This window comes from Cavia porcellus, unplaced genomic scaffold, assembly GCF_034190915.1.
Source record: "Cavia porcellus strain 051 isolate PalLab524CR breed Dunkin Hartley unplaced genomic scaffold, mCavPor4.1 scaffold_6, whole genome shotgun sequence".
Taxonomy (NCBI): domain Eukaryota; kingdom Metazoa; phylum Chordata; class Mammalia; order Rodentia; family Caviidae; genus Cavia; species Cavia porcellus.
In genome coordinates, this window is record NW_026947489.1 from 92,596,353 (window position 1) to 92,624,320 (window position 27,968).

Sequence of the window (27,968 nt, forward strand, 5' to 3'; positions counted from 1 at the left end):
TCATAGTTGTCACTGAGGTGAAGTGCGGCTCTCAGGAAGTCGTAGGTCTCCAGAAACCCATCACAGCAAAGAGCTGCAGAGGTCTGAAGGCGCCGAGCTGCAGGCATAGGTATTGGTATCCATGTGCACCACGGGTGTCCCCTGTTGTGCAGAAATGAGCGTGGCTCTGGGGGAGCAACAGGGAGAACACAGTGCGCTGTGGTTCTGGGCGACCCCAGGAGAGCACATGTAGAATCCGAGAGCAAGTGCAGGGCCCCTGGCAGGAGCGTGTGAGGAACAAAGGTGACTGTCAGCGGCACCGGAAGCTGAAAGGGGCAGGCGGTTTGAACACCTCCCACTGCACAGAAAAGGTTGCTCTGAGAGAGAGCAGAAGACTGGACCTCAGTTCCCATGAGCCAGCGGGGTGCGGCAGTACACACCTTCATTCCGGCAATCTGGAAGCTGAGGCAGGAGGATGGCTGCAAGCTTGAGGCCAGCCTGGGCTACAGAGCAACACCATGCTGTCTAAAAAAACCCAGAAACAAAAAACAGTGAGTGTCACCATTTTCCTTTTTACTCATTTTATGGTAAACTTCATCATTTGAAGAAAAGTATATTCACACAAAAATATAGTCTAACAAATAATTCTCACTCTATCCCCACCACTCAAATAAATAAAATATTGCTCATATCCTTCAAACCTGCTGTCACATGAGCCTCTTCTGAATATACCATCCTTCCCCAAAAAACGTTTTTCCTAATAAGGATTTCCTTACTTTTCTTGGATTATTAACACCAAAGTGTGGCTTCCTGAGCAAGCTTTCTTTTTCTTAACATCATGCGGACAGAATTATTTTGAACGTATCTTTTTGTGCCTTAATTCTTACCAAAAAAAAAAAGTCCTGCAATTTTAGCTTGCTCCCGTTCCTTGCTGTATAGTATTCCATTGAATGGACACACCACCGTTCCTTTATTCATTGTATTGTTAGTGAATATTCCAGTAGTGCAGTTTGGAGTTTGTACAACATCCTTTGAGGAAAACTCTTTAAAACTGTGTCCCATGTGATGTATTTATGCATATGTTTGTCTACAGCAAGAGTACTAAGAACCGGAAGTGAGTACTAGACAAGCGAGCCAAGCTGCCTCTGTATTTAGAACCACTATCAAAGCATCAGTGTCACAGTTCCAATTCCTGTCTGACTGACTCTGGTCTTATTTGTTTTGGTCTTTTTGAGACAGGGTCTCCTTATGCAGCTCAGACTGACCTGCAGCTCACTTTTGTAGCTCAGCTAGTGTTGAACTGGAAGCAATCCTCCTGCCTCAGCCTCCCAAGCACTGGGATTACACGCATGCACCACCATGCCCGGCCCAGCTGTGGTCTTAGATTCTCATAGGAGCTAGAACCCAGCAGCTAGGGCTACAGGTGTAGCCCACCATGCCTAACTGAGGTTAGTTATAACGTTGTTGAGCCTATAGGATGTCATTTGATATGTTTACACGGGACTAAATCAAAGGGTGCTCTCCCACTGAGCTGCGTCTCTACCTGTTTTTAGTTTCTGACACAAGGTCTCACTAACCTGCATTGGTGGGACTTGAACTTATGCCTCAGCCTCCCTCAGTACTGGAATTACAGGCATGCATCACTGTGCTTGACTTTTTCTTGCAGGCATACATGCATTGCGTGTGTGTGGTAGTGGGGAGTTACACTCAGGGCCTTCTCACTGAGCCACAGCCCAGACTCTATGTTGTTGTTGTTGTTTTGGTGGGGGGGTGTCTAACTGAGTTGCTAAGTTGTCCAAGTGGGCCTGAACTCATGATACCTCTGCCTCAGCCTCCTGCTAGGATTACAAGTGTACACCATTATACTAGGCTCTGGTTCTAAAATTGTTAGATTTAACTCTTTATTTACTCTATTATTGGTTTTTGGTTTTGGTTTTTGGTTACATAGTTCAAGCTGGCCTTGAACTCACTTAATAGGCCAGGGTGGCCTCAAACTCAGGGATCTTCCTGCCTCAGCCTCTTGAGTACTGGGATTACAGGCATGTACCACCACATCCAGCCTCTTCAAATTTAAGCATCATTAACATGCTTTCATAATCTTGTCTAGGAATTCCAGTATATAATGTTTTCCTGTATCTCTTTCTGCTGTATTTCTTTTCATTCTTGCTCATGGTGTTATTTCCTTGGACGACTCATTGCCCTCAAATAATTATTTATGGGAATAAAGGTCGTGTCTGACTGCGCCAGGCCCCGAGCGCTCCTCAGCCAAGTCCACTGCGTGAGAGCCCGAAGCACGTAGGTGCCTCAAATGCAGGCAGTATTCTCAGCTCTCAACTTCTTTCCTTTTCTAGTCTCTCCTTCACTTAGTGCCAAAGAGTCTTTCTGCAGTCCCCACAGGTGGGGTGAGAGTCCTGGGCCCACTACTGAGTCACCTTTAACTACGAAGATGCGGGCCTGTGAGACCCCGGGGTAACCTGCTCAGGAGGCTGCTGGGCTTGGCTTCCAGAACCATCCACCTACGAGGCCAGCCGGGCACAGCCCCGTGTGCCCGGATCTGCACACAGCAGTCCCTGCCACCCGGCACAAGTCACCTCAGTGTTTAGCTGGCACTCACCTCTGGTCTCTCTGCAGGGGACAGGTAGCAGAGACGTGTTTGAAATGCTTTCCAGCCAACGTTATTCCTTTAGCTTTTAATTACATTTTCTTTAAGAATTATAAAATAGAATGAAAGGCTTCTGATAAAAACAGTAGTCCACACACATACACGCACAGCTTCTGAAGATGTGTTAAATCCCCGGGGCTTCAACTCTTTTGATCCTCGAGGATTTGTACTTTTTTTTTATCGCCTGCTTGCAAGGCAGGTGCTTATGCCGCTGAGCTAAATCCCCAGCCCCTGTACTTTCCTAATTGCTTTGCTGTCATTTAATGAGGTTTCAAGAGAGAGAAATTGATACAATCCATCTGCTATTTTCAACCAGTAATCCATGCACAAACCAGGCTGACTTGGGACATTAACATGCAGGGACTTGAAGGAAGCCAGATGCGAGCTCCCTGTGGTGACAGGATAAGGATGTGACGGCTTGAGGACGGGCTGGGAGGGTGAGGAAGGGGCTCGTCTCAGGAAGAGGTGGGCTGCTCGCTCAACAGCAGTAGGATGGACACAGCAAGACAGAGGGCAAAGATGGCCTGTGCCTTGGGGTCACGGTCTGTGTCCTGGGGATTACTGGTCTGCACACCCCAATTCTCCTCTAGTGTCCACCCAGAAGGAAACCCATCATACTAAAAACTGGGAAGGCTGGGCATTGTGGCACACGCCTGTAATCCAAGCACTCGGGAGGCTGAGGCAGGAGGATCATTGCGAGTTCAAGATCAGACTGGGCTACAAAGTGAGCTCAAGGCCAGCCTGAACAGCATATCGAGACCCTGTCTCAAAAAGTCAGTCAATCAGTCAGTCAATGCAAGCAAGCTAGAAACAAAGAAACAAACTGGAAACCACAAGGGCTTGGCCAAAGCGCACGGTCACTAGCACATACGCAGAGCTAGTGACCAGCCTGGCGCTCCTTCCAGTGGAGTCCATGCAGGCGCCACTGATCAGCCCGCAGGAGCTGCCTTCCAGGCAGTCACACTTGCACCCCTCATACCTCCAGGCAAGTGAGAGAGCCTAAAGAACCCAAGTCTAATCATCCTGGCGGTCTTTGTGCAGAGAACTGTCACTAACCAGCCACATGGACGTGGGCTGGCGGGGAACCATGGAGTAACAAGCACTCCCTGGGTCCTCTGAAAATGCCAATTTCTCTTTCACTGTGACCCCAACCCCTCCACCCCAGGCCCTCTCACCTTGTCCATCAACAGGGGCAGAGTCCCTGTCTCCAGTCCTTAAGCCAAAACTGCTGCTCCTCTGACAGGTCTGGTAGGAAGGACAGGCCCGAGGTGGACCAGGTCATCCATGGCTGCTCGAGCCAATGCTATGGGGCCCAGGTTCCTCCTCCCTCTATGCTGCCGGAGCTCACAGACCAGACCAAGGTGGTGGGGAGGTGCTGGTCTCCACCAGAGTAGGGGCCACCCACCCTAAGATGTGATCACCGGTCTCCTTGAGCAACAGTTCCTCCAATTCGCATGCAGCTGCCTCACGGTTTATGTCTGGATGTCCCCTGCAAGCATCATGCAGTCCTGGAGGCGCTGAGTCCTGCCTTTGTGTTTGGTTCGTTGACTAGTGCTGGGATTGGTGGTGTGAGTGCTGCACCCGCCCAGGGGCGGAGCCTGCATACTATACAAGGGAGGGAAGGGCAGATGCTCTCCCTCTTGCCCTTTCCGCTCTCCTCCCTTGTGGCCACCGTGAACGTGGCCTGCCTCTCAAGCAGGCCACCCTCACCTTGGAGCCAGCTGAGTATGGGCTGAAACCTTCAAAAACTGTAAGACAAATAAACCTTTCCTTCCCTAATTTGGGGCATTGAGTATTTTATCCTAGCCATGAGTGTAAAATAACCAAGACAAGCCGGGACCTCCCTCTCCTATCAAGGTGTCCTCAAACTCCAGAATGGTGCTGGCAGCACTCCCACCCTGGCTTAAAAAGGCTCCTGTGAGAGTCAGGCCCTCCTGCCACAGCTACCCAAAGCTCAGAACCTCAGATACCAGGAGCCAGGAGGTGGCGCAGGAAGCACCAGGCCTCTGATGCCAGCTGCCCTCTGGCAATCCCCTGGTGCCAGGTGCCCTCCCCACTGGCCCACCCCTGCCCCAGTCCCCACTAGGGTCGCTCACTCTTTGCTGTAGGTCCTGCAGGTCCTGTCCACTGCACAGTCCACAGTGAGAAGCTCACAGCAGTGTTTCTCTGTGGCTTCTTCAGGCTCTGGAGGCCTCTTCTTCACCCTTCGGGAATCCTCCAAACTCAAGGCAATTTCAGCATTCAAACACGGAGAACCACTGTGTGTAGAGGAGAGATCCTCCTACCCCTCCCCCACACACCACCCAGCGGACCCCACCGAGCGCAATCTTGGGTCAAGGGGCCCGAGGGTGGATGAGTGCGGCCAGCTGAGCACACCTTGTGGCAAGCGTGCACCCTTGGGTGGTCTTCACCCCAAAACCATTACCACAGCTGAGCCACACGGAGCAGGGAGAGGCAAGAAGAGTCCAGCAGGGGGCCCTCCGGAGCAGGTTTTGAGCAGTGCTGCCCAAGTCATCAAAATCAAGTGAAGCCAAAGGAGACACTTCCACTTAATCTGAATAAAGTACAAACTTTAGGTTTTTTGTTTGTTTGTTTTTTGTCTTTTTCGTTTTTATCGGTACCAGGGATCGAACTCACAACTGCCTGCTTGCAAGGCAGGCGCTTATGCCGCTGAGCTAAATCCCCAGCCCCACAAACTTTAGTTTTAAAAGATGCATTTAACCACACCATCAGAGCCACGTTTTGCTGTTGGAAAAGGGAACCAGCTCGCAGATGTGGTGGCGCACGTCTGCACTTCAAGCTCCGCAGCCTAAACTAAATAGCGAGATCTTGTCTCCAAAAAGAAAAAAAAAAAAAAAAAAAAAAAAAGCCAGCACTTGGGAGGCTGAGGCAAGAGGAGCACCTCGAGTTCAAGGCCAGCCAGAGTCTCAAAACAAAGAAAGAGAAAAAAAAATAAACCAAGTTGCTGAAAAGCAACTCAAATTTCCAACACCCTAAGGATTTTTTTCAAAGTTTCTTTGCACCTGCGCCTCTGAATTTTGTGTACAAACAGGCTTTTCTCTGGCGCTCTCTTAGTTAAAACTTTTACAGACTTACACTTTACCCCCGTCCTTGAGGAATCTGTTGCAAAACATCACAGTTCCAAGTAATTTTTATGTTGTTTTCAGTGCAATGATCACTTCACGAACTGAATTTTTTTTTAGCACTGGTTTTTAGTAAATTAGCTCCTGGCAATTTGCTTTTCAGAGAACTGACCCTGAAAGCTGCTGGCCCAACACTTCTCCAGAACGTCTCCAAAAATCCCCCATGGAAAGGCCTGCCACCTCTTTCTACCCCAGGCAGCGCTCCTGGGCACGACGCAGCAGGACTGGTCAGGATCCTCCGGGTGCTGGCAGAATTCTTGAACTCCTCAGCCATACAACTAATTTTTTTTAACATGAAATACAGAAAACTCCTCTCTATTTCAGAGAGAGACGCTAAAACGGATTTCCAAGTGTTCGATTAACAACCATCTGTCAACCAGATGAGCAGAACTGCCAGGCAGCCTAGTAGAGTGCAGGTGTGTCTGGATGATTGACAAGTGGGCCACAGACTGAGGGTGGCACCAACCAATTAAGCATGCAGTCTGGGCAGAATGAGAGGGAAGTGAGGCGATCTTTCCTCTTTTGGGGGCCCTCCAGGCTTCCCTACCTGTTGCCTTGAGACATTGATCTCTAGGACCTGCTGCTTCCAGCCCTGACTCAAACTCTCACTCGTGACTCTGCTGCAAGCTTCCCGCCCTTGACTTTCCACCGCCCCGGGTCCTCCCACCCTCCCGTGCCCTCATGGATCTTCCATATCTGATCTGGCCAAGGGCCCTTGGGCTCTTGTACTTTTAAGCCTGTGAGCGTCCCTCATGAACCCCTTGCGTAATCGCACATATATGTCACACTAGATGTGTTTCTATGGAGAATCCTATCTAATACACCAAAGAAGGGTTCAACCTGGGGGTTTTTGAAACCTAAGAAATACCAGGAATTGCTGGATTCTGAGACGGGATGGAATAACTGAATTTACTCTAAATTCCTTCAAACTCACAACTTCCCCCACAGTCCCAACAGCCTGGGAAGATGGAAGGTCAATAGGAGCTGCATCCCCCGGAGGGTTACAGCTGATTGCTCCTGAATGTCCCTTTTGGGCTGGGCACTGAGATAAATGATTCATGTAATTAATTCTCACTTGATTCCTAGAAGAGTCTTCCAGAGGCGACAGATGAGGCCACCAAAGCAACCTGGCCAGAGGATGCCCAGAGGCTTAGCCACAGAGCCAGGCTCTGATCCCAGTTGGCTCTAGCTCTGAAGTCTGCGTCATCCTCAAGCCATTAAGCCAAGTGCCTCCATGTATTCCTCTGTTTAACCACGAGGAGAACTCTGCTAATTTAAAAGAAACTGTTACCTAGGTGTGGTGGTGCAGGCCTGTAATCCCAGTACTCGGGAGGCTGAGTCAGGAGGATCGTCACAGGTTCGAGACCAGCCTGGCCTACAAAGTGAGCTTAAGGTGCATAGAGAGACCCTGTCTCAAAAAATAAATAAATAAGTAAATAAATAAAACTTTTTAAGGAGAAAGGGAGGGCTACACTAGGATGGTTTGCAGTATGATTAATTTGACTCCCTCTCTCCCCTCCCATGGTGCAGTCTTGTGCGGCTTCTTGGCCTGCAGTGCACAGCAGAGGTGCAGTCAGATTGGGTGGTGTGGCTGATGGCATCGGAACTGAATGAAGCAGAAAGAAGCAAGGCCCCCTGGCCTACCCCCTCCACCAGCTCCTGCTGACCTGGGAGCCCTGCCCGTCCAGCCCTTGCCCTGCTCCAGCATGTGCTGTGGGGTGAGGGCCACACAGCAGTGGTGGGGTTTCCGGTAGCATCCTCCTCCTCTGTACCAGCCAACCTCTTGGGCCACAACTTGTGTGACTGCTCAGGTAGGCTGGGCGTTGGGCTTGGAGCAGCTGGGGAAGGAAGCTATTTCAACTTAGAACAGGAGGGTATCGGTCCAGGGTTTTCAGTCTTCTTGCCTTTGCAGCCTTGGAGGAAGAGCCAAGGCTCAGCGGGTAATTAGGGGGAATGGTCTGCCCCGCAGGGGAAGGAGGCGTGAACATTTCAGGCCCCAGGCCCTGCCCTGGCCCTCAGTGAAGCTGTCTGGAGGACTGAGGGGGCCCGGCTGCCCCTAACAGGAGGATGAGACCTGCTCCCTGCACATCCCAGGGCACAGCTGCCCCACTCCGAGGGTGGCCCACACCCTCACCCCACTGGCTGAAGCTGATGAGGAGGGGGCTGTCAGGTGCGCCCCCAGCTCCATCTGGCAGCTCCTCATGGCCCATCCCTGGCCTGCCTTCCTTGCTGTCTGTAAGGTAGCAGGATGGGTGCTCTCCCCAGCATTCCAGGGGGACAGTGGCCTTGGAAGGAATGAGCCTCCTGGGTTCCACTTCCCTGAGCAAACTCCTGCCTGCCCAGGCAGCTATTCACCCACTGCCCTCTGCTCCTATCAGGATGGCCAACGTGGCCTCTCCTGGCCTAGGAATTCTTCTGGGTGCCAGGACACAGGCCCATCTCCAACGCCACCTCCCGCCTCTGTCCTCAGCTGCCCACCAGGAATGGAAATGACTGGACTCTCTAGGCGAGGCACTCCTGGGAAGGCCAGGCAGGGCTGGGCCCTAAGGACTCAGCCTGGTCCCCATCGTCCTCCCAAATCCCCTGCACCGCTTCCTCTATGGCAGCAGGCCTGTGGCCAGCTGTGTCCTTCCCCACAGATGAGCCCTGGGTGAACGCTGCCTGTTTCGACCTTTGTGTCCCTCTGGTCTGGAAGAACACCTGAGGAAGTGGCAACAGTTACAATGGCAATATGGTGGATGTCACACACAGCACACCTCCTACCAGGCACTGCTGATGCCCACAAGCCTTCTTGGGTTTTCTCCTAATTCAGCGGAGGAAGAAACTCAAGCTCAGAGGAAGAACTTGGTAAGGCCTGTCACATGCAAGTGGAGGAGCTGGGATTGGAACAGAGATTGCTGCAGATGTGACCTCCCCCTCAGGCCTGGCTGAGCCCCCAGGTTTCCTCTCCCCGTGCTGTGCAGGCCTGAGAGGACATGCAGGATGTGACATTGGCCAGACTTGGGCACAGCCACTGTCTTCTGGGACCACCCCAAAGATGTGGCGAGGCTGGGCCAGGACCGGGCAGGGCAGGCTGCTGGGAGATCCCCCCTCCCATACCTGGACTTCGCACCTGTCCTAGGATGGCTCAGACCACACAGATCCCCAGGAGTTGCTTCCCCTCCCAGCTATGAGCCCCGGCAAGTCCCAGGGGTGCCTCCCCCCCCCACCTGCCACTCATGCTCCTGGCCAAAAGAAGTGTGAAGATCCCTGGGGCAGAAAGGCCCAGAGAAAGTACTGGGAATGGCTGTGCACGACTGTAATCCCAACCCTTTGGGAGACTGAGGCAGGAGAGTCACCACAAGTTTGAGGCCAGCCTGAACACCGAGACCTTGTCTCAATAAAATGTCAGGGAGGAAGACAGGCCCAGCCAAGGCAGCAGTGACTAGGAAAGATCTCAGGAGACCAAAGGCAAAGGGAAACACCAGCACCTCTTGGGACCCCAGCTGCAGCTGTGAAGAAGTTTGCTGGCCCCTAACTCCCTCCCAGCTCAGCTGCTGTGAATCCAGTGCTGACAGCAGGTCCTGATCCCTGACCTGCAGCTGCCGCCAGTAGCTCCCGTGGGGCCACAGCATCCCAGGGCCTCCACCACTGTGACAGCAGGGGCTGCTGCCCCCCTCCCCAGAGCCCCAGGAAGCAGCAGCTGGACACAGGAGTCAGGAACATATCGTCCTTTATTTGCGTTTCTCAGAATACTGTACAAAGGAAGTAAAAATCCTATTCACACTTTGCTTAGAAAGGTTTTAAGGTGAAGTTCCCTACGACGCACGGGGTGAGGTGGGCCAGGAGACAAAACCAGGGCGAGCAACTGTCCTCCCATCCCGGACCTGCCCCGACAAGTGAGGTGCCCTGGCCACAAGGCAGCGGACAGGGGCTCCTAGGCAGCCCAGGTTCAGGCTCCTCCTTTGGGCCACTCGACGCTTCTGCCATGCCCTACTTGGGCAGGGGTCTGGCAGCCCAGCGACCTGTGCTGGGTGGCTCCCTGACCCTGTGTGGGCACCATGCAGAAGCCCTGCCCCAGCACCTGTTCCCAGGAGAGTACAGGGTGTGGGGCTGAGCAGGGCCCCCACCATCATTTCTGCTGCAGCTTCCCCCATGTACAGCCCTCACACCGCCACAGAGGGTGGTAGCTCCCAGGCCACCTCCTCTGCCTGTCTACACTCCTCCCACCACCCAGGAGCCTCAAACCTGCCCAACTGCCACCTCCATTCCACCTGGAACAACCACCAGTCCACCATCCTCCCAAGCACAGCCCCTACAACCCCAAGGAGGACGCTGGGTCCTGCTCCCCACCCGACCCCTCCACACCCATCTGTGTGGCCCCCACTTCAAAGACAAAGACCCAGCTCGTTCCCCCCAGCTCACCCACTCCCTCTCCCAGCCTCCATCAGGACCTGATGGTGCAGCTCCTCCCCTCCCACCCTACCCAGGCCAGAGGTTGGCATTAGACTAGGGCTGGGCACCATCACACACTTCCTGCGATCTGTACAGAAACTCAGAGCACACCCCGAGACCGAGACCTCTGGGAACACATCCGGCAGCGTACCAGCCCTCACTCCCTGCTCAGGGGGTAAAGTGCTTTGGGGACACCATCGTGCAAGCTCTTCCTCGGGCTCCTGGCCCAAACTAGCGGGTCTGCGGTCAACCCGAGCCCAGCCCCTTCCCTGCCCACCCCATGGAGTCTCTACTCAAAAGGCAAAAAGAAAAGATCAAAAAATTCAGAAAGAGTTAGGGAGCCCAGGGCCCCCGCCAACCCCACTACAAGCTACTCCGAGTTGCTACTGGGGAAGTGAAGGGGACTTGGCCAGGGGCACTCGGCCCCGCAGCATCCCAGCTCCGCCTTCAGCATGGTGGCGAGGGCGTCTTCCTCCCTGCCCGCTCAGTACTTATTGATGCCAAAAATTCGAACTCCATGCAGCTGAGGCAACTTGGGAATGAGCACGCTCATCAGGGACGCAGTGTTGAGCACGAAGTGGACCTGGTCGTACTTGGTGTAGAAGCTGGTGAGAAAGTAGCTGCGGGGAGAGGGGGGGCAGCTGGAGGAGTGGGAGAGCCCCCCCTCCCCAGCCAAGAGGCCTCCCCCGAGCCAGCCACCTCCTCCACCCCCGTCTGCCCAGCGCTGCACCGAAGGCCAGGCTGGCACTCACAGCACAATGGGGGTGATGGTCAGGAACTTCCGGGAGGCCGTGAACTGGACCCCGTAGTCCATCTGCTCCCAGTGGGTCAGCAACCTGGCCTTACCCTGGTCCGGAGTCTCGAAGGGGGTCCCTTTCACTGTGTGCAAGAAGATGTACATGCCCTGGAGGGGAGGGGCTCCATTAGAGGACACAGAAAGCTCAGGGACCCAGCGTGGGGACGCACAATCACAATTCCAGGACTCTGGGAGGCTGGGACAGGAGAACTGGAAGTTCTTTGAACCCCAGGCTGGGCAACTCAGCCACTTGGGGACCTTGTCTCAAGACTTTAAATAAATAGCTGGATGTCAAAGCCCAGGCTTCAACCCCTCTATGCCATAAAAGGGCGAAAAGCCCTTGGGGGCTCCCAGCTCAACTTTTCTACCCAGGCATAGTGCCAGGTGACCTCTGGCCTCCTGCTAGGCAGCGGGCACAGGCCGGAGGTCAGGATGGAGCAACCAGGAGCCTGGCAAAGCAAGGGGACACGGGGCAGAGGGCAGGCCTGGTGTGCAGACACTGAAGAACAGGCACAGGGATGCCACCCCCAGCCCCACAGAGGATTCAGCCAGAGAGGGCAAGGAGACAAGAAAGGACCAGCGGTCCCCACCCCCAGAGAAGCAGCAGGTGGACAAGGACAGAGAAGGACAAGAGTGGAAGATGGCCTGACATGCATGAGGCAAGGCACCAGGAGTTCTAGGTGCTAGCGAACCTGGAGCCAGGACTCAGCACTCAGGGCCACGTCCCAAGGCTGGAGCCCCACCACTTCTGGAGACAGGGACCAACCTGCAGGTTTGATCCTTACTACAGATGTGTGTAGGGCTGGACGCCAGAGGGTGCCACCCGGCTGCCCACCCAGGCCTGGCAGGCGTTTCCCCCCCAGCCCCTGGCAAGGAATTGTGACTGGTGGCGGAGGCTCTCACCATGTTGTGGATGAGGTTGGTGAGGGTCCAGACGACAGGGACGCTTACAAAGGGGATGCTGAGCAACACGACATGGAGCAGTCCGATGGCCAGCACGTAGGACAGCCAGATACCACGACTGTTCATCACCCGCGTGTTAGGGTTCACCTCGCTGTGTGCTGTGCCCACATTCATCCTGCCGCCCCTCTGCTGCTGCTGTGCAGACAAGCAGTGCAGGTGAGACGGGTCTTGCCATGTGGAGTGGTCGGGCCTCTAAACACAGCAGGAAGCTGCAGGTGGGCCTGTGAACTTGGCGTTGGGCATTTCTGCTGCAAGGCTGGATTAACACAGGGCAGCCCTGTGCCCTCCCTTTCTCAGAGGATGAGTCACTGGGAGGGATCCCAGCCCCACTCCCTCCAGCACTCCTTTGAGGGGCACAAGGTCTGGCCTGGGGATTCTTGATCAGCATTACCTCCCCAACCCGCTCTCTAGGGAGTAAAAGGAGGCCAGGCCTGCAGACACAGGCTGCTGCAGTGGGTCCTGTGTTTGGGGGCACCACTCCCGCTCACCCATAATTCTCTAAGCCTTAGCTTTCCCCAGCCCAGGAGGGGGACAGGGAAGAAAGAGAGGGAGGAGGGGGAGCACAGCCAGGCAGGGTCAACCTCTGCTCAGACCTGGAAGGCGCCCTGTTGGTAACACACAGAAACAACCACATGGAGGCATTGCATCCACTCGGCAGTCACTCAGGCCAACCCTCCTGACACCACTAGTTCCGCTGCCAAACTGCCGCAACCCTGCCAGAGAGCAGGGAAGGGAGAGCAGAGGACAAGGCCCACACCCACTACTGGGCAGGTAGCTAGAGCGCTACCAACACCTCCTCCCAAGGAGAAGACACCCTGCCAGCGGCCACCCTGCTCCTCCCCTGGTCCCTGCCCTGCCTGTCCTCACCTGACCTCCGTTCCTAGCCCCAGGAGATAAGCCCCGTGGCATGAGAAACAGAAGGGCTGTGCTCGATGCCCAGGTTGCAATGATGGCAGACACTTAAGGGAGTAGAGGCTCAGAGAATGATCTGCCTCTCACCCCCAATCCCTGAGGGCCCCGCAGCCAGCAGGAGGCTGGATGAGAAGGTACCTGTGCACTGGCTCACGCACCAACCTGATAGGGTCCTGCCTGCTTAGAGTTCCCAGGGTGATCCTGATAGGGTCCTGCCTGCTTAGAGTTCCCAGGGTGATCACTGTGACAACAGCCCTTCTTTAGATGATGAGCACCCACCTTCACGCTGCTGCGGCCAGTCCCCCAGACCCAGTGGCTACCTCCCTCCGGTAGGATCTGGGCCCAGGCTGCAGAGGAGCCAGGCTTCTCAGGGGCCACTTCGTTCCTACTGGAACGTGGGAAAAACTTTCCTCTTCCCAGGTAGGTGTGATCCTGGGAAATGTGATCCACCTGGGAAATGTGATCCACCACATGTTTCCCAACAAGCACACACACACTAGCCTAGCCGCCTGCCTGAGAAGCCCTCCAGGTGCACTCTTTGGAAGTCATGCTCCTTGAGCCAGGCCCATTAAGCTGCGTAATTGGGCCTAACTGAAACCCAAGGATCTAGAAAATCAGCTGTTTACCTTCCTAGGGCCCCAGGGCTTCATTTACCCCAACACAGCCCCTGGGACACCTACTACGCAAAAGCTTCCAGCTGGAGGCAGCGCTGGGGCTGCCTGACCTGAGGCTCTGAAGAGGATACAATATAGTAAAGAACAAGAGCTCCCCAACTCTTACCAGAAACTGCTGCCCCCTTTTTTCCACAAGCCAGTCCTGCAGTGGTGTCAGTACAGAAAGACCTCTAGTCCTCCCTAGGATTCTGTCCCCGTGCTGTGCTGAATCACAAGACCCCACAGCCCTTCTCACTGTACTAGGGCAGCCAACAAAGCCTGATGAGTCGAGGAGGGATCTAGACTCAGGCCCTGGCTGCAGTCCTGGAAAGCTGCTTCCTGCACACGAAGGGGTCCCCCAAAAGAAAACATCAGCAAACTAAGAAAAAGACTGGCCGCCGTTCTGGCGCTCTTAAAACTTTCTTGTGACTATGGATACGCATCACTTCTAGTAGAAATCAACTGACCCTTCTCCCAGAAGTAGAGAAACGGGGTGAAAGAAGCTGGCAGAGGCAGACAGCTCCCCAGAGCAGCTGAGGCTGAAAAGTTTTGCTGCCACAGCTGGCAGGTGGCTGCCAGCACCTGCCCTTGATGCGGTTTCATAACCTGTCTCAAACCAGAGCCCGAAGCAGCTCTGTTCTCTTAACCACTTCTCTGCTGGTAGCTCTTATCCCTTCCTTCCTCCCCCCAGGCTCTACACATGAAAGTCCTGGCTCAACCAGTTGTGAGACACTCACACAAGGGCCAGAGAGAGCCCCGGGGCGACCACTAGGTGTTTCCCAGTCCTCCCTGCAGATAAGAGCAGTTCTTTCGCTCACTTACCGCCTTTCTGGGTGAGCCGCTCAACCATCCAGGCCCCGGAGACCCCGACAGGGAGTTCGCAGCGGCACCCCACGAAGCCACTTCCACTCAGTCTCCGTCCCCAACCTGCAGGCCCAGCTACAGCTGCTCACCTCTCCCCGGCCCAGCCTCCCAGACGCATGAGGAGGCGGAGGGGAAAGAAAGCGAAGCCTCGCAGACTCGGGGGCAGGGCGGCGAGCGAGGGGGCGGATCTTCGCTTTTGTTGCGATTTTCAGCGTGGGACGCCCCAGCACTCGGGTCCACTCCCCCAACTCCACGCAACCCCCAGGCCAGGAGAAAGCCGAGCCTCTACTTCCAAAACCCAGCCGCCCCGCTCCCCGCCCCCAGCCAGAGCGCTCCTCCTTCATCCCCGGCCTCCTCATCCCCTTTCCACGGTGGGCGACGCATCTCCGAGCCCCAGTTTCCCCAGCTCGCATGCCTCCCCAAAGCCTCTTCGCATTCTCCCCCGCTCCTCCTCCAGCCCTAGGGCCTCCCGTTTCCGCCACCTCAAAGACCGCCCGTCCAGACTCACCGCGCGGGGCTGGAGGTCGAGGGCCCGGGACGGTTTCCCGGGAGCAGGGACCGCGGCAGTCCTACCAGCTACAACCAACAGCGGCCGCGGCACCCTGCTGGCACCTATCACCGAATCAGCGCCCTGCGCCGGCCCCCTCGATGACGTCACGCCCCGCGCCAGCAGCGTAACACCTCCTGGGAGTTGTAGTTCTCTGTGGCCTTTGTACCCAAACCGTAGTGCACCTCTCGGGAGTTGTAGTTCTCTGCTTCCTCTGTGAACAGCGCCTCCAGGGAAACTCCCCAGATCTGACCTAGACTTCGGCTCTAGGCTTCGCTGGCGCCAGCGGGAGATTTTCCGTTGACACGATAGTGAGAGCCGGCGGTGTTACCTTGGCATGTAACAATTCCAGCTTTTGCGCCTGCGCCCTTGAAGTATGGTTTACCCCCCTCCCACCCAGCTTGCCAAGGTTTGCAGAGGAGGAAAGTTTTAAGTAACTTTCAGCAGATCGCTCCTGGAATGTTTTGACCCCAAGGCCAAGATTTTCTCCACTGTACCCCGCTTCCAAACCCCTGGGCTGAGGTCGGCAACTCTACAAACTAGCTCGCCCTGCTCTTTGTCCTGATGGACCTTCCTGGGATTGGATTTTCAGACGTTTTGCTGGGATGAAGGTTTGCAGGGCTGAGAACGGAGTCCAGAACTGACCTTCTCAGCCGCACCTGACGCAGGCTGACTTGGGCCCGGCTACAATTTGGATCTCCCTGCATCAGACATCAGAATGGGGCAGGCGGCAGAGAAACACCCTTGATGAACAGAAGCCTGAGCGTCTGCCTCCTGTCCCTGTGCGTGTCTCTGGGTGGGAGAGTTCGGTCTGCTGTTTTCAAATCTACACACTCCAAAAGCAAGGACACAGGGCTGGGCATGGTGGCGCACATCTTTAATCCCAACACTCTCGGGAGGCTGAGACAGGAAAATTGCTGTAAATTCAAGGCACAGATTTTACAGCCAAGCAGACACAATGTAAACAGCCTTATTGGCAAATCTAACCCTGAGCTGATTACTGCCTTAATCTCCAATTCCACACCTGTGAAACCCTACCTCCAAGTGGTTGTGTGAATTCCAAAGCATGCGTGTGAAACACCTACTGTATTGCATTGTAGGAAGCCGAGCTAAATGGGTCCTTATGTCTCCTGGGTCACTCCCACTCTCCCTGTCAACAAAATGGCCTTGTCAGGGTGGTTTCCACTCCCCCGCGTCTCTCAATGAGCACTCTGCCCTGTGTGGCAAGGCTGGAATGGCAGGATCCAGTGATGCCACAGTGTGCCAGCTTGCTTGGCTGTAAACGCACCCTGAAGTGAATGTGTGAGCACAGAAAAAAGGCTGCCCTGGCACTGCCCACCCTCCGCTTCTCAGGGGGCTACCGGGAACCAGCTGCCACAAAGCTGGCATGGACCAGGCAGGTAGGAGTGGGCACCAGGCAGCTGGGAATCTGAACACTGGCGGAATCCTGCCCAGCACTAAGCCAAGGACAGCACCTCCAGTGTTTCCAAAGCGTGCTGCTCCATGCCTTTGACTTTTCTCGAGGATTCTGCCACCTTCCATCAAGTTGGCCAGACTGCGGTGCTGGCCAGTCTCCTTGCACATCTTAAGTTTAGTGACCAGACAGAGTCCCCATCAGTAATGAGGCTCTGAGGAATGCAGAGGCCACAGGAAGTTCGCCTTGGGTGTACGTGACCTATTAAGACCTCTCGTTTTCAAGGGCACTCTCCTCCAGAAGTACGACAACATAAACTTCTGACTCGCTCTGGGGTTGTAGCCCTCGGTAGGTCACTTTCTGCTTTATTTAGCTGCAGTCCCTGTCATCATCTGTCTTTCTCCTTCTCTAATCCTGACCCACATAATTACCGTGGCTCCCAGCGTCCTTCCGCGGTGGCCAACCCTGAGCCCGCTTCAGGAGGAATGGCACCCCCAGGACAAACAATCAGGACAGTGTGCCAAGAAACTGAAGAACTCTTCATGCCTCAGGGCCACGGTGACACATCTGGTAGCACTTTTTTTTGAGACAGGGTTTCACTATACAGTTCAGGCTGGCCTTGAACTTACTTTGTAGCCGAGACTGGCCTCAAACTTGTGTTGATCCTCCTGCCTCAACCTCCCAAGTACTGGGATTATAGGCATGTACCACCACACTCAGGTTTTCAACTCTCTTAAATAGAACTGACAGGGGACAAAAGGAGAGGGAAAAAAACTTACAGATTAAAATAAATTAAGCCATATGTCAGTCAAAAATGATAGCATTCTTATTTGGATCCTGATTCAGGAAAACCAATTTTTTAAAAAAGAATTTATTAATGTATCAGATTACCAGGACTCATGTGTGGTGGTGCCCACCTGCAGTCCCAGCACGTGGGAGGCTGAGGCAGGAGGATAAGCCATGAGTTCCAGGCCAGCCTGGAGTACATAGTGAGATCTTGTTTTCAAAAACCAAAATGAGAAAATAAAATAAATTATCAGGAAAATTTGAATACTGACTTGATGTTTTATAGTAGTAAGAAAGTACACATGAGCTGGCCACAGAAATGCACACCTACCACCTCAGCATGCTGGGAAGCTGAGGCAGGAGAATTAAAAGTTGCTGTCCAACACCTAGGAAATTCAACTATTTAGTAAGACTCTGTCTCAGAAAAAACAAAGAAAGAAAGAAATGCTTAAGACCCTGAATTCAATCCACAGTACCATAATAAAAACAAATTACGTATATACATTTTAGGGCATGATATGTTATTGCCCTAAGGTTTTTTGTTTCTTTGTCTGTTTGAGACAGGGTCTCACTATGCAGTTCAGGCTGGCCTTGAACTCACTTGGTAGCCCAGGCTGGTCTCAAACTCACAGCAACCTCCTGCCTCAGCTTCCCGAGATGCTAGGATGACAGACATGGCCCACCATGTCTAGCTTCCTAGTTGTTTTTGAAGGAAAACTCCATCTGACCTTTTAGAGATACAAGTACTAGGCTATTTGTGGAAGAAATGATGCAGTGATTGGCTTTGCTCCAAAATAATCCAGCCCAGGAGGGGAAATAAACAGGAGAAAAGCAGGCCACAGAGGGTCATCATTATTACAGCTGGGTGAGGGGGACGTGAGGTTCTACCTTTTTTTTTTTTTTTTTTTGGTACCGGGGATTGAACTCACAACTTTGCACTTGCAAGCAGGCACTTATGCTGCTGTGCTAAATCCCTGGCCCTCTATCTTTTTTTTATGGTCTGAAATTGTCCACAATAAAAAGATTTTCTAAATCAAAAGAGGTAGCACAGGGGCTGGGGATTTAGCTCAGCGGCATAAGCGCCTGCCTTGCAAGCAGCCAGTCGTGAGTTTGATCCCCGGTACCGATAAAAACGAAAAAGATCAAAAAAAAAAAAAAAAAAAAAAAGAGGTAGCACATGTCTGTAATCCTAGCTCCCCGGGAGGCAAAAGTGCCAGGATTGCAAATTCAGTGCCAGTCTGGACTGTTTAGCAAGAATTTGTATAAAAAGTTTTTTAAAAAGAAAGAAATTTAAACATTTCAGGGACATAGTTCAGCGCTTGCTGGATCCCCAGTACTGTAATAAATAAATAATAGGGGTTTTTTTTTCCTAAAAACTTCATTTGTGTTAATAATTATAAGAAAAACTAGAGGACTATTGGTAAGATCCAGGACCAGGCTATGGGCTGTGTGACCTCAGGCCAATCGCCAAACCTCTCTGTGCCCCTAGGACCTCATTTCTAAACACAGATAGCGGAATCCTGACAATGCCCACCCCATGTTGTGACAATTACATGGGTCAACAAATGTGAAAGGCTTGGAACAGTTCCTGGCACACAGATAGGCACTGCCTTATTAATTCACCCACCTGACAGCAGAGCCTCTCCTATGCTACAGAAATTGCTCAAAACAAGGCAGAGCTGGAATCAGGATGCAGGGATGCAGGGGATCTTTTACACTCTCTCATTTCAAACTGTGTCATGCAATACGACTTTTACATTTTTTATGAAACGTGTTTTTAAACCTTCACAGGCTCTCCTTGCCCTCTGAGAGCTGCTTGGGGGCATGGTCCCTAAACCTGGGGAAGCTCCATGGGGCAATGTGGGGGGAAGGGCTCTGCTGGTGGCAGACACCCTCGGCAGAGACGAAGCCGGCAGGCAGGACTGATCAACCGGAAATGCATTCCTCAAAGTGGCAAAAAGAATGAGCACCAAGAACTTCCACCCTGTCAGTCTTGAGAGGCTGAGGCAAGAGAATCACTGCAAGTTCTAGGCCAGCCTGGGCTACACAGCAAGGCCATCATGGACCACATAACAAGATTCTGTCTCAAAAACCAAAGGCAGAAAGAAAGACAGACAGACAGACAGACAGACAGACAGACAGAGAAAACAAGCAAGCAATCAGCCAGCCTGCCCTTTGTCTAATGCTTAGGGTAGGAACGCTGCCCTCCATGTTCTGCTTCTTGGTGGGAGGTACCGTGGACGTCCAGAACAAGTACAAGGAAGGAGAAAGTTAGCCACCCCCTTGACAGCTGTGTTTGTGTGTTTGTTGGGGGCGGAGGCAAGCACACGAGCCTGAGAACCACGCAGGGTGGGCAAAGTGGAGCCAGAGCCCGACAGAGGGCTCTCCTGCGGGCGCGCCAGCGCCTCCCTCGTCCGGCCGGCTATGTTAGGCTATTTTAGGCAGCGGTGGGAAAGGGCAGAGCTGCCAGGGCCCCTGGGCACCCAGCCAACGCCTGGGAACCAGGCCTCCCTGCTGTGGCAGGGAGGCGCTGCAGAGAGGCTGCAATCCCGCCCGCAGCATGGACAGCGGACAGCGGACCGCACTGTGCGCACACCTGTCAGCCCAGCGCTGGGAGGTTGCGCCCCACAGGGAGGGCAAAGGCAGCCCTCACCAAAGTCTGAGACCCTGTCTCACAGCCACGGACGACCAAACGAGTAACAGGAAATCACACAGAGCAAAGGCCCCGTGGATACAGACTCAGTAGCTTTAAGACAAAACCCCCAGGAGACCTGGCCTACCAGAAGTCCCGCATCCACTGACCCTGACCCCTGCCTCCCTAAGGCCAGTGTCTCCTGCAGGAACTGCCCTCAAGCCGTGCTGCAGGGTTTGTGCATGGAGGGAACAAAGCAAAGGTCTCTGTGTACAGCAGATCGCCAGAAATCATCTCCCCAGCCAGGCTGTTGGCTGCCCATCCAGCAACTGATGTGTGACCAGACTGCAGCTGCACTGAGCCCTCCTCCCAGAACACACACTGCCTCCCATGATCTTGGTTCAGTCAGAAATGCTTCTTTCTCCACCCTTCTCTAGCTAGTAGACTTCTATGTATCCCTCAAAACTCAGCTGTTACCTTCTCTTTGAGGCCTTCCCAAATACCCAGGCAAAACTCAGTCTAACCCTCTGGCCTCAGACACCTACAGACTCTTAGCTGTCCAGTTCCCTCCCCTAAAGTTTGGGGCCATTTTGGGGGTTTTGTTTTTTAGTACCAGGGATCAAACTCACTAGTCACACTTATGAGGCAAGCAATTGAGCCACTGAGTTGAATACCTGGCCCAGTTTTATTTTTTGAGACAAGGTCTTGCTATGTAGCCCAGGCTGGCCTGAAAATCACAGCGATCCTCCTGCCTCCTGCCTCAGCCTCTCTAGTGGGGGATCACAGGAATGTGCCACTATGCCCAGCTGTGCTTTTTGCTTTTTGAGATAAGGTCTCACTATATCGCCTAGGCTTATCCATCTTCTTGCCTCGGCCTTTCAAGTGCTGGAATAACAGGCATGGGCCACCATGCCCAGCTCTTTTTTTGGTTTGTTTGGTTTTTGAGTTTTGTTTTTTGTCTTTTTGAGACAGGGTCTTGCTATGCAATTCAGGTCGCCTCAAGTTCACTTTGTAGCCCAGGCTGGTCTCGAACTTGCAATGATTCTCCTGCCTCAGCCTCCCGAGTGCTGGGATGACAGGTGTGCACCACCACACCCAGCTTCAAATCCCAATTCTTACTTGGTCCGTGTGCCACAAGGACCTGGTCTCTTTGCACTCTTTAACTGCAGCCTTTGCCACCAGCCCCTTCAGCTCCACCTCAGTCTAGGAGCCAAGCCTCTCGTGCCCCTTGCTCTGCTTCCTGCCAAGTGAACCGTGCTTGAAGCCCAGCTCAAAGTTCACCCCTGAAATCCTGGGAAAGCCAGGCATGGTGAAGAATTTTCTGGATGGACAGTGACAGAAAACCAGAGCAAAGCAATTCTTTCCCTACATTGCCATTACAAGCACTTAAAAGCACCTGGTGTGTGCCAGGTCCTGGATGTCATGGGAGTCCCTGGGGTTTCCAAAGCCTCCTGTAACCTCACCAGGCAGAAGCAGGAATTGTCCTTCTGTCTTGTTGGCCCTGTGTTCACCAGATAGCTAGAAGTGACCCCTGCCATGTTCAAAGAAGAAGGCAGGCCCAGCCCCCCTCTCTCCTACAGCAAATCAAAGATTGTCTGAGAGACATGCCCGGCATCACCTGCTCAGAGGCTGGGGACTGAACGGACCACCTCCAGCTGCCAGAAATGCAGTATTGATCCAGATGCCCAGAGGGATGTTTGAAAAGCAATTTTTTGAGACAAGTTCTTTATGTAGCCCAAACTGGCCTTGAACTCATCATGGTGATCCTCCTGCCTCAGCCTCCTGAATGCTGGGATTACAAGTGTGTGCTACCATGCCTGGCTTCATACTTTTCTGTGGTTGTTGTTCTTCTTCATGGCACTTTTTAAAGAGCCCCAAGTGACTCTAACATGCCACTGAGTTTGAGACACATCACCTTGAACGGCATCTATACAGCATTAAGAACAGCCCGAGCCTGTAATCCCAGGACTCGGGAGGCCAAGACAGGAGGATCACGGGTTCAAGGCCAGACTGAGCTACGCAGTGGGTTCAAGGCTAGCCTGGATTGCAAAAGAGAGATGGGATCTCAAAAAAGCAACCACAGATATAGGTAACCCTCAGAACATCCATACATGTTCCACCTGTGTAGTCGCGTGGGGCCCCTCGTGCCACACTTTACAGCGAGGGCTTTGGTTCTGGTCACCCACAACCTCCTCCAACGTCTAGCATCATTTTCCTTGTTGGCAAGTCTGCCAACTGACTTCCTCCCTGTCGTCTTCAGGGCACCCCCCTCTCTCATGCTCTTGACCCCAGGGTATAAATTAGGGGTTCATGCAGTACCATGAGTGACGCAGTTCGGGGCATACAGGAGGGCAGCTATGGGCATGAGGGGAGGCTGCACAAGGAACTGAAAATAGCTATTACCTGTGTCAGGTCACAGACTCACTGTGAAACTCTGGTCATGTCCTGGGCCTCAGTTTACCTCCCTGCAATCTAAGACGATTGAGTGATCCTTTCTTTGGGCAGGTGGAGGTGAACATGGATGTGGATGGCCCAGCTGGTGCCTTGGCTCGCAGTGCCCCTTCTTCCAGAGCTCTTTGGCCCTGCAGTGGGAAGGGAAGAGGGGACTGAATACCTTCCCTGGGCACTGACGTCCCCAAGGCCACAGTGTGAACTGGAAGACACAAGGACTGAAAAAGCCAGCGTTTGCATAGAATCTCCAGCATGGTGAATCCCCTTGGGCCTGAAGCAATGTTACTATTTGCAATGGCAGACGCAAGGCCTGGTGCCAAGATATGCACCCATAATCCCAGCAACTCAGGAGACTGAGGCAGGAGGATCAAAAAGTCAAGGCCAGCCTGAACAATTTTGCAAGATCCTGTCTCAAAATGTTATCTTATAAGGGGCTGGGGCTATAGCTCAGTGGCACAAGCACCTGCCTGCTAAGTGTAAGGTCCTGAGTTCAATACCTGACACCAAAAAATAAATAAATAAATAAAGGCTCTAAAAATGTTACTTTATGTTTGATTTTTTTGAGACAGGGTCCAGGCTGCCTTTGAACCCCCAGTGTAGCCCAGGCTGACCTCAAATTCAGCAACCCTCCTGCTTAGGCCTCCTAGGGCTGGGATTACAAGCAGGTGTCATCATACCCAACTTCTTTTTCTTTTTTCTTTTTTCTTTTTCTTTATTCTTTTTCTTTTTTTTTTTTTTTTTTTTTTTTTTGTGCCAGGGTTCAAACTCACAGCCTCAGGCTTGCCAAGCACACGTTTATGCCACTGAGCTAAATCTCTGGCCCCCATACCCAACTTCTTGACTCAAAATTTTACAAAAAATTTTAAAGACTAGAGGTGTAGTTCAGTGATGCAATGCTTGGCACGAGACCCTGGGCTCAAACCCAATGCACTAATAATAATAACAGCCAGAGACCTTGAGGGATGGAAGGCAGGTGTGTGGCCAAAGCCCACACAGGACATGTCTTCTGGCTTCTGGCCCAAACCCAGTGAGCAAGAGGGCAGCAGAGTGGCATGCAGAGCCCACTCTGGTTCTCAGGCAGGCGGAAGCGTTCAAAGTGCCAATCCGTATGCCTAAGGCTCCCACATAAAGTGTGTAAAATCACAGCCAGTCGTAGTGATGCATGCCTGAAATACCAGCACTCGGGAGACCGAGACAAGAGGATCACTGCAAGTTCGAGACCAGACTGAACTACAAAGTGAGTTCAAGGCCAGCCTGAACTGCACAGCGAGACCTTGCCTCAAAAAGAAAAAGAAAAAAAAAAAGGGTAAAATCAGCAGGAAAACTAGACTGCAAAATTCACCCCTAGGAGCGCGCGCGACCCATTCACACCAACAAGCGAACATTGAACCGCAGCGCCCCCTGGCGGATTAACGAATCGTCAGAGAGGGTATTTCCCAGGCAGAGGCTCCCAGGTGGAAACGGGATGCTGGAGGCAATGGATGGGGACGCCCCCACCCCGGGCAGCTCCCCACCTCCCGCCTGCTACACGGCGATCTGCAGCCCAGCCAGGCTCGAGAGGCAGGGAGGTCGTGGAACGTGGCCTCGGATGGTGGAAGATGGCGAGGACAGGGTTTTAAAGGGGGGGAGCCCAAGACAGAGGCGGATCCGAGGCCAAGGCTCCCAGCATAGAGGTCACCGAGGCCCAGGGTCTGCTTTCTTGGCATCGCCTGGCCAGGCCATGGCTCAGGTATCCGACACCTGGGGCCAGGAAACCCAATAGCCTTGGGCCCTGGGCTCCAGCTGCCAACTGCTACCAGCAAACGGGGCCGGGAGTGGGTGGAGAGCGGGTCTCCAGAGCGGAGAGACAGAGCAGAGGGCAGTGGCCAGCAGGACTGCCACCAAAAGGGGTGAGCCGCATGAGGGGCCGGGAGCGCGAGGGAGGACTCTAGGCTGGGCCCAAGTGCAGGCAACCAGCAAAGGGGTTTGATGGGCCCAAGAGGAGGGGCCAGAAGGATGCCTACCCCAGCACCTAGCCCAGCCAGATGCCCTGAATGCCAGCGCTGACCTGTCTGCCCCTCTCTATCTCCTTCACATGGTGCCAACCAGACCCTCTGGTGCCCACCAGGCCCAGCTGGGAGCTGCCTAGGCAGGTAGGTGGGATAGTATTTTCCTAGGGAAATCAGTCCACGAGCAGAGGTGTAAGCAGAACCAGTCCAGGTGGATCAAGAGACCTTCTGGATCAGCCTTCAGGGATCCACTGAGCCCTGGAAACTCTACCCAGAGAGCTGTGGGGCAAGAGAGAGCCTCAGGAGCAAGTGCCCATAGGGACTCCACAGAAGGACCCAGGAGGGGAGCGCAGGCAGCAGGGGTGGACACTGGCCCTTCTCATGCCATCGTCTCCCCCTCCAGATCCCATGACCCCCAGGACTATGCCAGTCTGCAGCCATGTTCTTCCCAGCTGCTTACCTACTGTCCCTCCTGCTGGTGATGGGCACAAGGGACACCGTGCTCAGCACGCAGGCTCCTCCCCGAGGCTGCTACATGGCTGAGGAAGCAGGTGAGCGGACCTTCCGCTGCAGCCAGGCGGGCCTGAGTACTGTGCCCCCAGGCATCCCCAACAACACCCGCAAGCTCTACCTGGATGCCAATCAGCTGGCGTCGGTGCCCGCCGGTGCCTTCCGGCACCTGTCCATCCTGGAGGAGCTGGACCTGTCGCACAATGTCCTCGCCCACCTCTCAGGGGCCGCCTTCCAGGGCCTGGCGGGCACACTGCGCCACCTTGACCTCTCTGCCAACCGGCTGGCCTCTGTGCCCGCAGAGGCCTTTGTGGGGCTGCAGATCCAGGTGAACCTGTCCGCCAACCCGTGGCACTGCGACTGTGCCCTGCAGGAAGTCCTCAGGCAGGTGAGGCTGGCGCCAGGCACAGGGACAGGCATTGTGTGTGGCTCCGGAGCCCGACCAGACCTCGTGGGGCAGGAGTTCCTGCTGCTGGCCAGGGAGGAAGAGCTGTGTGGCACGGGGCACGGTGGGGCCCAGCGCAGCACTGATGTGGCCCTGCTGGTCACCATGGGGGGCTGGCTGGCACTGGTGGTAGCCTACCTAGCCCACTACATGTGGCAGAACCGCGACGAGAGCCGACGTCCACTCAAACGGGCACCTGTGCTGCTGCCTGTGCGCTCAGAAGACTCATCCACCCTCAGCACAGTGCTGTAACAGCCGGGGAATCCCAGGACCCCACAGCCCTGAGCCCTTGCCTCCTTTGCCTCCTCCTCTGGCCACCCTAAAAACCCACTCTCTGTCTCTATCTCTCTCTCTCATCTTTGGCATCTGGATTTGGGGGGGCCTCCTCTGTGCCTGGATTGTGCTACACTTGGAGAACATAAAGTGTCCAAGTCCACAGTTGGGGGGAGCAGCTGGTGCAGAAGGGAAGGGCCTGGGACCAAGCTGGAGGTGAGGTTGGAAAGTAGAGGTGCCCCTAGATGGAGAAGCATGCTGCCCCCGCTCCCTGCTCTCTGCCTCTCCTGTGCCCTCTGTGGGGAGCCCTAGCTCAGGCTCCCCTACTTCCTTGGCCTCCACCCCATCCCTCTGCCATTCCCTGTGTACCTTGAGGGGTTTCCCGAGCTCGGTCCTTTGAGGAACAGTGGCCTCCTCTAAGACAGAGCTGGTGATGGGGACAGAGGAGCTGGGACCCCGGAGCACCACCGGGCACCTCAATAAAGTCCGTTTTATGGATGCTCCGATCTCTTTCTTATCTTCCTTCACTTGGACATGTGTGGCCTGGCAGTGGATGTAAACAGTAGGGATGCAGCACTCCCCAGCCTGCACCCAGCTTCCTCTCTTCTGGCCCTGCACCAGACCCTAACTGCTGGGGAAGCCAGGACCCCTGAATTATTGATGGAACTGGAAGATTCGAGCAGAAGGAGCCTGAAGCAGACTCGTGAGAGGTCAGGCCTAGGACCCAGAAGGGGGCTGGTAGTCTTTGGGGGAGCCCACAGGAGCTCAAATTGGAACCCAAGATATGAACCATTGAACCAGGACTACACCCAGCTTGGGGAAAATGGTTGTCACCTCAGGAGGGGCAGAGAGGTCTGCAGGGAGCCACTCATCTGACAGGACACCAACTGGATTCTCAGAGGGCAGAGCAGGGCAGGAAAGATGGCTTTGCTTGGAGCCCAGTTCTGGAGCCCTGGAGCCAAGGACAGATGCTCTGCCAGATCCCAAGGTCAGCAGACACGGTGAAGAGAGTGACTCGGACAGAGGTGGGGGCAGGGGAAGCAGGGCCAACACCTCAGGGACTCACCACCTCTTGACCCACCAGTGGGGACCCAGAGTCAAAACTCAGTGGGAGGAAGATGCCAGAAACTGGATTCCAGCTCAGCTCAGGCCATCACAGGAGACCAGACCAGTCCAGTCCTGGGGCCGCTGGGACCCTCCTGGCTGCCCGTCTTCCCCCACCTCACTGCCAGGAACCGGGTCTTGCAGACTCTGATCCTGAGGTGCCACTGGTCCTGTCAAGTCCGCTGAATGGCCTCCTGGACACTACTTCCTGCTGCCCTTTGGCCTGGCACTGAGGAAGAGGAGTCCCTTGGGGGGAATTCCTGTCAAGACCATCCTTCAGTGGATGCTGTGGAGTTAGGGGCAGGGCTTCCCTTTCCTGTTCTCCCCCTCCATCAGACACCACCATCTGCCTCTAGGGACCCCCTGGCCTGTCTCGCTTAGCAGTAGTCCCTGGTGAAAACGGAGTCCCAGGCCTTCCAACCCTCGCTCAAATGAGAAAGCTTGATGTCTTCCCTCCCTCCGTTTGGGTTCCCCAACACCACCACAACCAGCGGGCGGCCACCTCCCCGGCTGGGACTGTCCCAGCCCCATGCATAGCCCCCTCCGTGTGGCTGCGGGGTAGGGGGGTCCCCGCATCCAGTCCTCGCATGCTGGAAGCCCATGACCTTGCAAGGCCTTAAAAGGTTTAGAGGCATCGGTGCCAGCCAGGACCCCATTTGTGACCTTCCAGGCGCCCCTCCCACTGGGACAGGAAGCTGAAAATGTTCTCTGGGCAAGGGAGGAGACCGAGCAGCCCCCCACACTCCCCTCCTTTCATGCCACGGGACTGGAAGAGCCGGAAGCCCTCCGAAAACGAGAGGAATTCAGGGCTCTTTGTCCTTGACAGGGCCGTGGGGTGACGGTGGGTGGAACGGGGGGGGGGGGACCGAGGCTGAGTGCGTAGCTGCCCGGGCCGCACCGCAAACCGGATCCCAAGGCCCTCGTAAGGACTGGACCCCACACCCGCACCCCCATGCCCGGGCCCGCGCTGCCTCCGGGGGGGCGACTCGGGACACCAAGTGGGCACCCTCCGCATGGAGTCATAACCGGGTGGCGTGGATTGAGTCCTGGTCACCATGGGCCAGTCACCAAGGGCCTGCGGCGGCACCCCGGAAGCAGGTTCCAACCCCGGAGACTGAGGCGGCGGAAGAACTGCGGGGCCGCGGCGTGGGGCCCGGAGCAAAGCAGCCGCGGAGGAGAGGGCGCGGTGGCCGCGGGGCTCCTCGCGTGAGAGGGCGGGCAGAGAGGCGGGGCTATGGGTGGGCGGGGCTGAGGGAGGGCGGGGGCTGCAGAGGGCCCGGCGGAGGGGGTGGGGCGAATAGGCGGGCAGTGGGAGGGGAGAGGGGCGGGGCGGAAGGGCAGAAGGGCGGGGCTTCGGGCGATCCGCGAGGTGCAGACAACAGAGCAGGGCTGGATGATAACTGGCACGGGAG

The 27,968-nt window shown here is 54.6% G+C and overlaps 2 protein-coding genes across 7 annotated transcripts; one reads left to right on the forward strand and one right to left on the reverse strand.

The window, feature by feature from the left end:
* Positions 1-9,479: 9,479 nt before the first annotated feature.
* Positions 9,480-15,047, reverse strand: Ormdl3 (ORMDL sphingolipid biosynthesis regulator 3). Of its 6 annotated transcripts, XM_063251494.1 has the most exons (6): positions 14,915-15,044; positions 14,365-14,469; positions 13,169-13,339; positions 11,918-12,112; positions 10,971-11,122; positions 9,480-10,838 (listed from the first exon to the last, which is right to left on the reverse strand). In XM_063251494.1, the coding sequence occupies exons 4-6, from the start codon at positions 12,089-12,091 to the stop codon at positions 10,703-10,705; spliced, it is 462 nt and encodes a 153-aa protein (XP_063107564.1). In that variant the 5' UTR covers positions 12,092-12,112; positions 13,169-13,339; positions 14,365-14,469; positions 14,915-15,044; the 3' UTR covers positions 9,480-10,702. The 6 variants fall into 6 exon arrangements, with proteins under 6 accessions (XP_063107564.1, XP_013005075.1, XP_005002473.1 ...); XM_013149621.3 differs by lacking the exon at positions 13,169-13,339 and having other exon boundaries at positions 11,918-12,109; XM_005002416.4 differs by lacking the exon at positions 13,169-13,339.
* A 9,616-nt stretch (positions 15,048-24,663) lies between these two features.
* On the forward strand, positions 24,664-25,431 carry Lrrc3c (leucine rich repeat containing 3C). Its single transcript, XM_003467081.4, has one exon. The coding sequence runs from the start codon at positions 24,664-24,666 to the stop codon at positions 25,429-25,431; it is 768 nt and encodes a 255-aa protein (XP_003467129.1).
* The last annotated feature ends 2,537 nt before the right edge of the window (positions 25,432-27,968 follow it).

Coding starts and splice junctions, on each gene's coding strand:
- Lrrc3c (XM_003467081.4), top strand. CDS start 24,664: ATGTTCTTCCCAGCTGCTTACCTACTGTCCCTCCTGCTGGTGATGGGC.
- Ormdl3 (XM_003467080.5), bottom strand. CDS start 12,091: ATGAATGTGGGCACAGCACACAGCGAGGTGAACCCTAACACGCGGGTG. Junction 11,123..11,917: donor CCAACCTCATCCACAACATG/GTGAGAGCCTCC, acceptor CCTCCCCTCCAG/GGCATGTACATCTTCTTGCA. Junction 10,839..10,970: donor ACCATCACCCCCATTGTGCT/GTGAGTGCCAGC, acceptor CTCTCCCCGCAG/CTACTTTCTCACCAGCTTCT.